The sequence below is a fragment of the Syngnathus acus genome, chromosome 10 (genome assembly GCF_901709675.1).
Source record: "Syngnathus acus chromosome 10, fSynAcu1.2, whole genome shotgun sequence".
Taxonomy (NCBI): Eukaryota; Metazoa; Chordata; class Actinopteri; order Syngnathiformes; family Syngnathidae; genus Syngnathus; species Syngnathus acus.
Window position 1 is genome coordinate 904,013 of NC_051095.1, and position 11,467 is coordinate 915,479.

The following is an 11,467-nucleotide window of genomic DNA, read 5'->3' on the forward strand; positions in this document are numbered from 1 at the left end:
TTCCTTTAAAGAAAGCACTCTGGGTGTGAAAAAGGAAATCCAGCCAAGGAAAGGAGCAGTGAAGATTTTGCAGGCTACACATTTCCTTAATTATCTTCACAGTCGACTTCAACTGGGGCAGACTACCAGCTTGAAGCAAGCGGGTCTTCTTTCCTCAAAGTCATGTTATTCGGTTGTCCATAAGTGAGAAGAAGACCTGTCAACAAACTGCCTGCATGTTCCTTTTGTAGCACTGCAGGCTGCACAGAGGGATGCCCGTTTTGGAGCAGCTGTATTTCTTCGGGTTGGAGCAGCCACTCACCCCGCAGCTCACGGGGGGGACCAGAGGCGGCGGCGGAGGGTGCGGCGCGGGGGCGGGGACGCCGGCGGGGAAGGAGATGGTCACGCCTCGGGACGAGTCACTGTAGCGGACGATGGGACACTGGCTAAGCTTGGACTTCTTCTCTCGCGTGCTTTTGATCTTGGCCTTGCTGGTCTTGGTGAGTCTCTCGATGGTCTGGTTCTTGCTCTCCTCCGCTTTCTTGGCCGCCTGCAAGCGCCGCTTGCGAGCGCGCTCTTCCCGCTTCTGCATCATCTCGACGGTCATCTCCTTCTCTTTGTAGCCCATGGGCAGCTCCAGGAGGGGCTGTATCTGCTGCTTGTGGAGTAGTGCTTTCTGAAAGGCGCAAGGTGTCTGTGAGCAAAAACGTGCCCCCCCCCCCCCCCAAACTCCTCCTTCCCCCTCACCTGTCGAGCCGTGAGCAGGGACTCGTCAACCTCCTTCTTGAGCTCGCCGTTGTCGTCAAGCTCACCTTTCTCCAGAGCGTCAAGCCACCTCTCCTCCTCGTCCACGGGCACGCCCAACATGGAGTCAGAGTCCATGTCAGGCAGAGGAGACGTGGCCATGTTGCTGTCTTCATCTGAGACAGGCAAGACAGTCTGAACAGGCACATGGACTTTTTTGGAGCCAGGTGCTCAAGCCACCAAATGGTGAATTAAAATGTTCCATTAACGAGTATGTGAAGCGGGAAAGGAGCTCCAGGCAAAAAGGCTGTTGGCAGGACACGACATCATATCTTTTACTTGTTCTCACCCAGCCAGGCCCGATACTGCTCCAGAGGCACAGAAGGCTCGTCATCTTCCTCTTCTTCCTCCTCATCGTCGTCGTCGTTGTCTTCGTCGTCATCGTTGTCATCGTCGTCGTCCACGATCATCAATGGCGAGGGAGGACAAGCCACACCAGGGTGCACGGTGAAAGTAGGAACACTGGAAGGGTCAAAAGAGCAATTAACGCGGATGGGCAAGTGAATGTAACGGGTGGCCGTCTCACCTCTTTGTCCCTAGCGTCTGTCCTCCCAGCTTGATCTTGAGTCGCAGTTGCGGGGGCGGGCGAGGGATGACGACGGGCTCTGGAATCTCAGAGAGCCCTTGGTGCTTCCTCTTGTGCCTCTTGTGTTTTTTATGCTTATGTTTGTGCATGCCATGCAGCCCCACGTTGCCTTCGCCTGCACGTAAACATGAATAGATCAGCACCTAACCATTTTTGGGAGCCTTGCAGGGTCAAAAGATGTGACATAGACATTATATTCTCATCAAGGGAGTAGGCACTCACAGGGAAACCTGGAATGAGCCACGTCTTTTCTTTTCCCCATTGAAGTTACTGCAGCGGCTCTACTTCATGGCAGCAAACGCACTAAAAAGTAAGTCCACAAAGATTTGACTTCCGCTGCAAAATAACGACAAGTGTTATGTTCGTCAACATTAAAGTGGGATTTAGCGGCTACAACGCGTTCAATATGCGTGAGTTTAACCTCGAAGAGAACAAAATAGAGGCAGAAGTTAAAAATGTTGGGGTAGAAGCTAACGCTAACAACACGCAATTAAACATCAACTTCCGGCCAGTTCTTGCTGTCTTGTTGACGCTCACTGCCCTCTACTGGCAGAGGGCTGATTTTGGAATTCGTAAGCCACGCAGAGCTCTTGTCTCGTCCTGTCCTGTCCTGCCTTTCCGAGCGTGACTTGGCGTGTGTTTTATTTATTTATTTACTCTTCATTTCGTTGTCCTTTACGAAATTAACTAATTCTTCACTCGACCGAGCTAGGGTTACGCAAGGTCACTGACGTCATAACCAAGCGTCAATATTGACTTACGGTGCTGAACTCAGCTAGTCATCTGTCTGTTTTCTTACAGGAGGAGTTCTGGAGGTTTCAAAAAAGGCTGATCTAATTATTAGGAACACGTGAACGGAGATCCCGGGTGGTTGCTGAGGAAGTCTTCCGACGGGAAACATGAATTATGCTCGTTTCCTCACAGCTGTCAGTGCAGCAAGGAAACCGTCGCCCATCAGAATGCTGAGTGAGTGTGCCCTGCAAAAAAAGAAAACACGCAATGTGTTTACAGTGTTCACTTTCAAATAATAAAATATAATATACAATTTTAAATACCCCCCATGGTAAACATGACACAATACCGACAAAAAGTATGCAGATGCCCAATCTTGTATTTGTTTTTGAACCCCCGCTCTCACGTGCGTCTGAAGCCGAGCTGCAGCAGCGCTCGCCCCCGTCGCTGATTTCGCTGGCCGCAGGTGCGCCCAACCCCAACACGTTCCCCTTTGAGTCGGCCACCATCAAGGTCAAGAACGGCCCGGACGTCTCCTTCGACCAGGTGTCCATGAAAAGGGCTCTTCAGTACTCTGCCTCCAGCGGGTACGTGAACTGCAACCTTTTTTGGGAATGTTACTTTTAAGCCTGTATGACATTTCATGGGAACGCGTAACCTCGACGCAGAATCCCCGAGCTGCTGACGTGGATGAAGAACCTGCAGAAGAGTCTCCACGACCCGCCGACGGCGTCCTACAGTCCCGAGCGGGGACAGATGGACTTGTGTGTCACCACAGGGAGCCAGGAGGGACTCTGCAAGGTAGCGCCCCCTCTTTTTCTTGCTTCCCGGCACCGTTTCATCTTCCACGTCATGCGGCAGGTGTTCGAGATGCTGGTCAATCCAGGAGACGACGTCCTGCTGGACTCGCCCACCTACCCCGGAACACTGGCGGCGGTAAGCCGGCGTCTCCCGCCGCAAAGGCCTTTTTTTTTTTTGCTGAAAACTCTTCCATCCTCCACCTCGTGTCTTTCAACCCAGCTCCAGCCGTTGGGTTGCAACATCATCAACGTCCCCAGCGATCAGCACGGCATGATACCGGCGGCCCTCAAGGAGGTCTTGTCCCACTGGGACCCGTCGGACGCTCGCAGGCCCAAGCTGCTCTACACCATCCCCAACGGGGGGAACCCCACGGGGGCATCCATGACGGAGCAGAGGAAGAGGGAAGTCTACGAGGTGCCTTTTCCATCCGTTCACAAAACTCTGACCGATGGCAAAGAATCTTTTCGGAACAGTGAGCACGTGTCAAAATGATGAATTTCTCATCTTAGCATTAGCACGCATATCCATAGGTGTCAAAGTCGAGGCCCGGTGGGGGCCAGATTTGGCCCGCCTCATCATTTTATGTGGCCCGCCAAGACAAATTTTGCATTGACTTTGTCCGTGACTAAAATGAAAAAATCGTCTTCACTTTAAAAAAAAAAAAACGGAGATATTGCTATCGATTTTTATGACCATGCACCTTTTTAAACTATTTATAACTGTTGAGATGCAAATAACTTCTCGAAAAGGGTGCTCACTGGATGATTTTGTCCTTGCGCGCAGCTGGCGAGCTTGTACGACATGCTGATCATCGAGGACGACCCGTACTACTTCCTGCAGTTTGACAAGCCCCGGGCGCCGACCTTCCTCTCCATGGACGTGGACGGCCGCATCATCAGAACCGACTCCTTTTCCAAGATCCTGTCTTCGGGGTACTCCGCATCATAATCCGTTGGCCGCCGCTGCCGTGCTCACTTTTGTCTTCGATTTTTTTTTACCCGTCTCAGCTTGAGGATGGGCTTTGTAACGGGTCCCAAGCCGCTGGTAGAGCGGGTGGTGCTGCACGTCCAGGCCTCCACCATGCACACCAGCACCTTCACGCAGGTGAGCCCTACTTGCCACCACTCTCTCACATCTTTTCCCATGACCAAGAGAAGACAAAATTGAAATCACAATTACATTTCAAATAATTGCCCAGCTCTGCTAATCATTGTGAAGGTTCAAGACGCCTGCGGGAAGATGTGAATATGACTGAAAGCATTTGGAATGTTGCCACGGTTTGATCGTGAGTCCACGTCCGTCTCTTCCTTCTCAGCTCATGGTGTCGCAACTGTTGCACAGCTGGGGACAAGATGGCTTCCTTCAGCACGTAGACGGGTACGTCGTCCCCGCAGCGTTTGGAAAAAACAAATATTGGAAGACAGCAGGTTTTTTTTTTTTTTTCTTCGTCTTGTGACAGGGTGAGTGAGTTCTACAGAAAACAGCGCGACGCCATGATTAGCTCCGCTCACAAGTGGCTCACAGGTACGCTCTGCATGCATTGGGAAACAAGACTGAACCCATCTGAAGGATTCCTGAGAACCGTTTCTAAAGTTTGTTTGCTTCCGTGTGCAATTTGCGTCGTTGAACATGCTCAGGTTTGGCCAAATGGCACAGTCCCTCGGCCGGGATGTTTCTGTGGATGGAGCTGATGGGCGTCAGTGACACCAGGCAGCTTATCATGGAGAAGGCCTTGGAGAAAGAGGTCTGTTCACCATGATGAAGCACGCCATTTTGTTTTGCAACAAGAAGACTGCTTGACCGTGTCGACCGTGTACATGTCCTGCTTTTGAAAAGGTGCTGCTGGTCCCAGGCGGCGTGTTCATGATCGACAGCGACGAGCCATGTTCGCATGTCAGGGCGGCGTATTCGCTATCCACGCCGGAACAGATTGACCTGGTATGCACGTGATGCAAAAACACTCACAGACACGCACGCTACACAAAACACAATCTTTTCATTTGTCTTCCAACAGGCCTTTGGTCGTCTCGCCGCACTCATCAAAGAGGCCTCGGGATTTGAGATGAACTGTCCGCAAAAATAATTTAATTGCAAATTTTTTCCCCTCAATCTTGCAATTGTCAAGATCTTCTTTTTGTGTCTTTTTTTTTTTTTTTAATATACACAAGCAATATTTTTTTTTCTGTATGATACAATCTCAGATTGACATAAAGTCCAGAGAAACAGATGGCGGGCGGGCGCACTGCAGTCGTAGTTCTGCTACTATCAACTCGCTCCTTGCTTTGCTCCTCCTGCCTCGCTTCCATTCGCGCATGCGCACTCTGCGTACATACGTCACAGCCGCCCGTCGCACAAAAGCTGTCAAGCTGTGGGTCGCAGTCGGAGACGAAAGAGAGTTGGAAAGTGCCCTCGAAGGCAGAAGGCCATGTAAAAGCAAAGCACAGCTAACAACCGAAAGTGGGCCCTTTGAACTTTGGGACAGAAAACGCTTCGGATTTGTTGGCGACTCCTTGATAAGGAGCAACTGGTGCAGCCAGCACTGGAGCGCCCCACTGTGGCCAAGCAGTTTGAGGCATGAAGAAAGCGGCTCGCTTGACAGGTCCCGACTCGAGCGAGCATCGTCGCCCCATCTTGGCCCAGCTGACAAGCCCTGTTGTGAGTACAAACATCCGAAATGACCCTAAAACAGGCGAAATTGCCTCGCCACGTTACCTCGGCGCTTCCGAGCGATACGCGAAGGTCGTCGACTTGTGGGCAGCTGCCAGCATTTCCGTTGTTTTCAACGCGAGACCACTGCGACATTATTTGGGAGGAGACGTGTAAAAAAAAAAAAAAAAATTTATATAAACAAACAAACGTGAAATGTCTGTCGTTTTGTCGTCGCCACATCGGGTCAGAAGCAGCCGATATGTTGAATTTCCGTCCGCTTTATTTGCACTCGGGCTTGCTCCGAAGGGTCCCGTGACAAAGACACTGTCCAGATCATAGCCGTATCCCACATCCGTTTGAACGCAACACTCTCAATATAGATGTAGCAATGTACATTAAATCAAAGTGTAATTCATCCCCTTGCGCATAAAGGCCGCTATCTGCGAGCATGTGTTTCGTAATATTACATTGTAGTCCGTGGTCGGCCCGTTCGTCGGTTTTTGCAACGAGGCCAGGAAGAAAACGGCGCCGCTTTTTTCCCCTCCCTCTGTCGGCTTGTCGTTTTCATCCAGCCGAAATGTTTGGCCGCAAAAGGAAAAACTGGTAACGGTGGTCGTAATTAAGTAACGAAATACGTTTTCACGTAGTCATATTTTTTCCAATTTTGCTTCTCACATTTGAAAACTTCGTGTGTGTACTTCCTTCTGTAATTTGTATCAGACGTCTCACTTTTTTTTTTTTTTTGGTGGGATCAGTTTAGGCAAACAACTCATTAGTTGTTCCAAGCAACAACTAATGCTGCATCGAAACGTTTATAAGACAGACTACACTTGTGGAGAAAATCTACTTTGTCGCACACGAGCGTTTGGGGTTCATCGTGAATGTATTACCGTATTGGCCCGAATATAAGATGACCCCGATTATAAGACGACCCCCTTTTTTTCAAGACTCAAGTTTGAAAAAAGCCTTTGTCAAGACCCCGAATGTAAGACGAAGCCCCCTTTTTCAGTTTTAATTCAACGAATCGTCTTATATTCGGGCCAATACGGCAATTATATTTGCTAAGGCCGTACAGAGCACGGAAGCTGAAAGTGGTCCCGCTGGTTCAAGTGGCTTTAAGAACGTCAGTGTTTGAATTTGTGAGGAACTACGTCAAACTGTTTGTGTCGGCTCATTTTTAACATCTTGTTTTCAGTGAGATGTTTCCCGCTGCTCAACCCAGATAGCCAATCAGCGAGCGTGGCGCCGCCGGACGGAGGAATGACCTTGTGACACGCTGACAGTCTCACTCCCCCACCCCCCCTCCCCACCCCAAAAAAAAGATGTTGCGGGCCGCTGCACTGAACCTTGTGCTTGTTGTGTGGCTTGTGGCTTTCCACACTGCCGCCCCGTCGGGAGACGGAAGCGGCACGGACGTGACGGATGGCGCAGATGGGTCCGTCCCGGCCGCGCTGGCCGCCACGAGCCAGCTGATCGCCCGCGAGGGAAGCTGCGTGCTGATCGACTGCAACGTCACCGGCGAGCCCTTCCCCAGCATCAAGTGGTTCAACTCGCACGGCGACCTCATCCGCGCCGACGCCGGTGGCGGTAAGATGCGCTCGAAAAACGGGCAAAAAACAAACCTTTGACAATTTTTTTGAGAGAGGAAGAAATGTAAATGACGGCCGCTCGCACGTCCTACACAGTTGCGACTGAGCCAAATGAAAGCGCGACTCATCAGTTGGTGCTAATTTTTTGCCGTGAAATGTATTCTCTCCTAAATAAAACCGGAAGAAATACTCTGGGAGCAAGTACGGTCAAGCGCTTCATGTTTTGTTGGGTTTGCTGTACCGCCGGCGTTCAGGTGGCAAGTGGTGGCTGTTGGAGAATGGCGTCCTCAACATCAGCGCCATTGAATTCGCCGACCGCGGCAAGTACACGTGCGTGGCGTCCAACGCGCACGGCGCCTCCAACTGCACGGTGACGCTGCGCGTGGTCTTAGCCACAGGCGACATGGGCGTCTACTACATGGTGGTGTGCCTGGTGACCTTCACCATCATCATGGTGCTCAACGTCACGCGCCTGTGCATGATGAGCAGCCACCTCAAGAAGACGGAGAAAGCCATCAACGAGTTCTTCCGCACCGAGGGCGCGGAGAAGCTGCAGAAGGCCTTTGAGATTGCCAAGCGCATCCCCATCATCACATCCACCAAGACGGTGGAGCTGGCCAAGGTGACGCAGTTCAAGACCATGGAGCTGGCGCGCTACATCGAGGAGCTGGCGCGCAGCATCCCGCTGCCGCCGCTCATCATGAACTGCCGCACTTTCATGGAGGAGATCCTGGAGGTGGTGGGCGTGGAAGAGATGAGGCACACCTTCCTCAGGCAGGGGCCCGAGGGCCGGCGGCCCACCGACGGCGGCCCCATAGACGCGCTCGGTCTCATGCGGGAGCGGCAGCGACAGCGGGGCCGGCAGCTGGAGCGCAGCCCGTCGCCCGCCGCAGACTCGGATAACTCCACGGTCCGGGAGCAGCCGCAGCGCATCGCCATCCAGGTGTCGGTGCACCCGCCGTTGGAACCGCCGCCCGCCGCGCCCCTCCAAGAGCACCCCCAAGGGAGCCCCGGCGAGTGTCCCGCCGGGCCGCCGCCCTGCCGGGTTTTCTACGAGAGTCACGTGTGAGCGACGAGATGACTCGGCGAGCTGTTCTGACAACTGAGCGATGGCGTGCCGGCATTTCATTTTGCGTCTCGCTTGAATGTAAACAAATCTTTCGCTGCAAGCGACTGCCATAATGTCTCCTCGTTTTCATGCCGTCGTTCCTCCTTCCATTTTCACTGTGCAGGTTTGGATTTGGTCAATTTGTCCTGAAATTGTAGTAAAGCAAAACTAACAAAAAATGATTTCATGAAATGAAAATGCATAATAAAAGAAAACTATAGCCAAAGACCTTTTCCTTTAATGTCATGTATGAACGCTTGAGCTTTGGCAGAGATTTACAGGCAGGCCAGTAGGCTTTTAGGAACTATAGTTTGTTTGACTTGAGCTTAGTTACTGTTTTTATTGCACTCAACAAATTTCAACAACTATAACTAAAGCATAGGCCACTTCATTAGGGAAAAAGCGGAAATGAAAGTGAAAAGTGCCACAACCCGCCCGCCCTCACCCCCACTTTCTGATTGGCTGTTGGATGTGTGACGTCACTCGGACACTCTATTAGGTACACCGCCATTTTCAGGTTCGTTCGCGAAGATTCACGAGTGAGTGACAGAGAGCGAGCGTTGCTGCTATGCCAGCCGACACACGTTATGCCGACATTGATGTTTTCATTTTGTATTTGTTGGATTGTAGTTGATGGTGTTATTATACCGAATGTGTTTCTGTCTGAATAAAAGGTTGAAAAATAATCCGTTATGCCGACATTTGTCATTTTGGGGGACACCAACTCATATAACAACGTCAAACACATACATATTGTCATATAAAGCAGTGAACCAAATGTCAGATTTTTATGTTTTAATTGGCGAATATAAAAACAAGGAATAAAACACCAGACAAGTTTTAACATTGTTTATTAAAATAATAATAATGAAAGTCAATTTCAAACAGCAATCGAATGTGAAATTGCAGTAGATACATTGGACAACAATATTTAGGCGTATAGATGCATACACGTTACTTAAAAACAACGATAAGTGTTATAAAATAAAGATGACCCAAAGAGAAGCATAATCTCCCCGTTTTTGCATCAGTAAAGTAAGTTTTGCGCATCCCCTCATCCAATAAAAATGAGCCGTTAGCTTGCATAAAAGAAGTGGTGTTTCACTGAGTGGTTCTTTCTTTCCTTGGCAAATCGTAAATCGACATTCTGGCTTCCATAGTTCACGCCAGGAGGGAGACGCAACACGTTCACCGACTGGTCAGTTGATGCGCAGGAACTGGAAGGAAGGCAGTTGACCCATGGACTCGTTCGTGAACGGGAAAGTCAGGATTCGTTCCTTCACTGATCCGTCCGTTCTCGCGATAAACTGGAAATGCAAATCACTCACAGATCCGTTCAGTTGGTGAACGGCAAATGCAATTCACGACTCGTTCGTGAACGGGAAGTGACGTCATTTTCTTCGTTTTGTTTTACGGCGAGGTGGCACCAGCTTCAATGCGCATTACCGACAACTACTGGTTGAAGTCATATGAACTGAAAAAAGAACGAATCACTTTAGAAAGTGATTCGTTCACTCTCGTTCACTCAAATGATTCGTTCATTTGAACGAATCGTCCACTCACGAGCCAACACGAGTAGGGCTGCACTTGCTTGACTTGTGTGCCGACACCGTGAGTTCGATTCCCACGTATGACGGTGTGTGTGAATGTGTGTGTGTGTGTGTGTGTGCGTGCGAGCGAGCGAGCGAGTGATCAAAAAAAGAGAAGCACAGGTAGTGAACAGCAGGAGAGCAAAGGACAAATATATCCATCCATCCATCCATCCATTTTCTGAACCGCTTACCGTTTTTTTCCATGTATAATGCGCCCCCATGTATAATACGCACCCTAGAAATGGCATGTTGATGCTGGAAAAAAGCCTGTACCCATGTATAATACGCACCCAATTTTTTTTTTTTTTTTTAAAGTCCCAATGATCGTCACACACGCATCTGGGTGTGGTGAAATTTGTCCTCTGCATTTGACCCATCCCCGTGTGATTTTGATCCATCCCCTGGGGGAGAGGGGAGCAGTGAGCAGGCTGAAGATGAATGATTCACTTATTGAAAGGGCCTTCTGCTTGCTTGCTTCGACCACCAGGAGGCAGTATAAAAAAAGATATAGCTGTATAATGCTGAGTTTCCGTTTGCCGATTTTGTTCATTCTCGGCCTTTTTTGTTTTGTTTTGACGTCCACACACATACAACAACAATTCTATCGATATGTTATTGTTTTGTTTCATCCAATGTATTCTAGACTTTACAAAGTCATGCAATTTATTTTTATTCTTTTCAGTCATCCAATCGATTCAAATAAGTCTGTTTTTAAGGACGAAGGTCAGACTGCTTGCTCCTCATCCTCAATTTAGTCTTAATGACTTCCTTAATGAAAACAGCTGCTGGCTAAAGCAGACGGTCAGACCCCGCCCCCTTTGCACCAACCAACCCAAGAAAGGTCCAATATCTCACCTCATGAAATGGAGCTTCCACGTTTGTTAGTCCAAATGCCGTGAACTACCCTGAAGGAGGAGGAGGAGTACAAGACAATTTCACAGCACTGTCCTTTAAAAAACACATTGGAAGTTTTTCAGACACGGAAGTCAACTGCCCTTAAGTTGGTTGGATTCTTTACGACGCAAATCACAGCTTTGGTCTCATCAGACCAAAAGTGATTTTTGGAAGAATTTGCCCAGACTTATATAGAGGGCAGATTGCTGTCACGTACAACACAGCCAATACTTGCCAGAAATTCCTGCGGCTCCTTCAGTGTTGCCGTTGGCCTCTTGGCAGCCTTCCAAACCAATTTTGGAGACATCCAACTCTTGGTAATGCCACTTTTCCTCCACTTGTTGATGACTCGATGGGCTGTGAATGCAACAGTGGCAGCTGCGTGCAGACTTACAACATTTCACGTGCGCTTGACTTTGATTGGTTAGCTAATTGTGGAATTTTTATATTACGCAAACACCTGACATTTCAACTAGGGTGCTGAGATCTAAGAGTGAGCAAGTGAAAAGGCCGGCCCATTTCTAGTGCTTCTACTGGGCCACAAATGCACGAAAGAAAACAACTTCACTATTATTTTCACAGCTGGAACGTTGTGTCAGCCTTGGTGCTAACTTGGCAGGTTTACAATTTCAAAGACAACCCCCCCCCCCCCCCCCCCACGCTGTCGGAAGGCCGACTTGCTGATTGGATCGCCCTGGAGACAGTTTGGAGCTAAAAACAATAATTGCCCGTG

General features: G+C 49.6%; 3 protein-coding genes across 4 annotated transcripts; 2 read left to right on the forward strand and 1 right to left on the reverse strand.

The window, feature by feature from the left end:
* Nucleotides 1–48: 48 nt before the first annotated feature.
* ino80b (INO80 complex subunit B) lies at nt 49–1,859 on the reverse strand. The gene is made up of 5 exons (XM_037262941.1): nt 1,592–1,859; nt 1,310–1,484; nt 1,073–1,245; nt 727–899; nt 49–655 (listed from the first exon to the last, which is right to left on the reverse strand). The coding sequence occupies exons 1-5, from the start codon at nt 1,629–1,631 to the stop codon at nt 200–202; spliced, it is 1,017 nt and encodes a 338-aa protein (XP_037118836.1). The 5' UTR covers nt 1,632–1,859; the 3' UTR covers nt 49–199.
* Nucleotides 1,860–2,200: 341 nt separating this feature from the next.
* On the forward strand, nt 2,201–5,129 carry aadat (aminoadipate aminotransferase). The gene is made up of 12 exons (XM_037262938.1): nt 2,201–2,335; nt 2,520–2,688; nt 2,770–2,902; nt 2,963–3,037; nt 3,122–3,316; nt 3,686–3,834; nt 3,910–4,006; nt 4,218–4,279; nt 4,362–4,426; nt 4,540–4,646; nt 4,739–4,840; nt 4,917–5,129. Exons 1-12 carry the CDS (start codon nt 2,269–2,271, stop codon nt 4,983–4,985), a joined length of 1,290 nt encoding a protein of 429 aa, XP_037118833.1. The 5' UTR covers nt 2,201–2,268; the 3' UTR covers nt 4,986–5,129.
* A 185-nt stretch (nt 5,130–5,314) lies between these two features.
* On the forward strand, nt 5,315–8,477 carry mfap3l (microfibril associated protein 3 like). Of its 2 annotated transcripts, none has more exons than XM_037262939.1 (3): nt 5,315–5,557; nt 6,747–7,138; nt 7,395–8,477. In XM_037262939.1, exons 2-3 carry the CDS (start codon nt 6,874–6,876, stop codon nt 8,207–8,209), a joined length of 1,080 nt encoding a protein of 359 aa, XP_037118834.1. In that variant the 5' UTR covers nt 5,315–5,557; nt 6,747–6,873; the 3' UTR covers nt 8,210–8,477. The 2 variants fall into 2 exon arrangements, with proteins under 2 accessions (XP_037118834.1, XP_037118835.1); XM_037262940.1 differs by having other exon boundaries at nt 5,316–5,557; nt 6,747–7,132.
* The last annotated feature ends 2,990 nt before the right edge of the window (nt 8,478–11,467 follow it).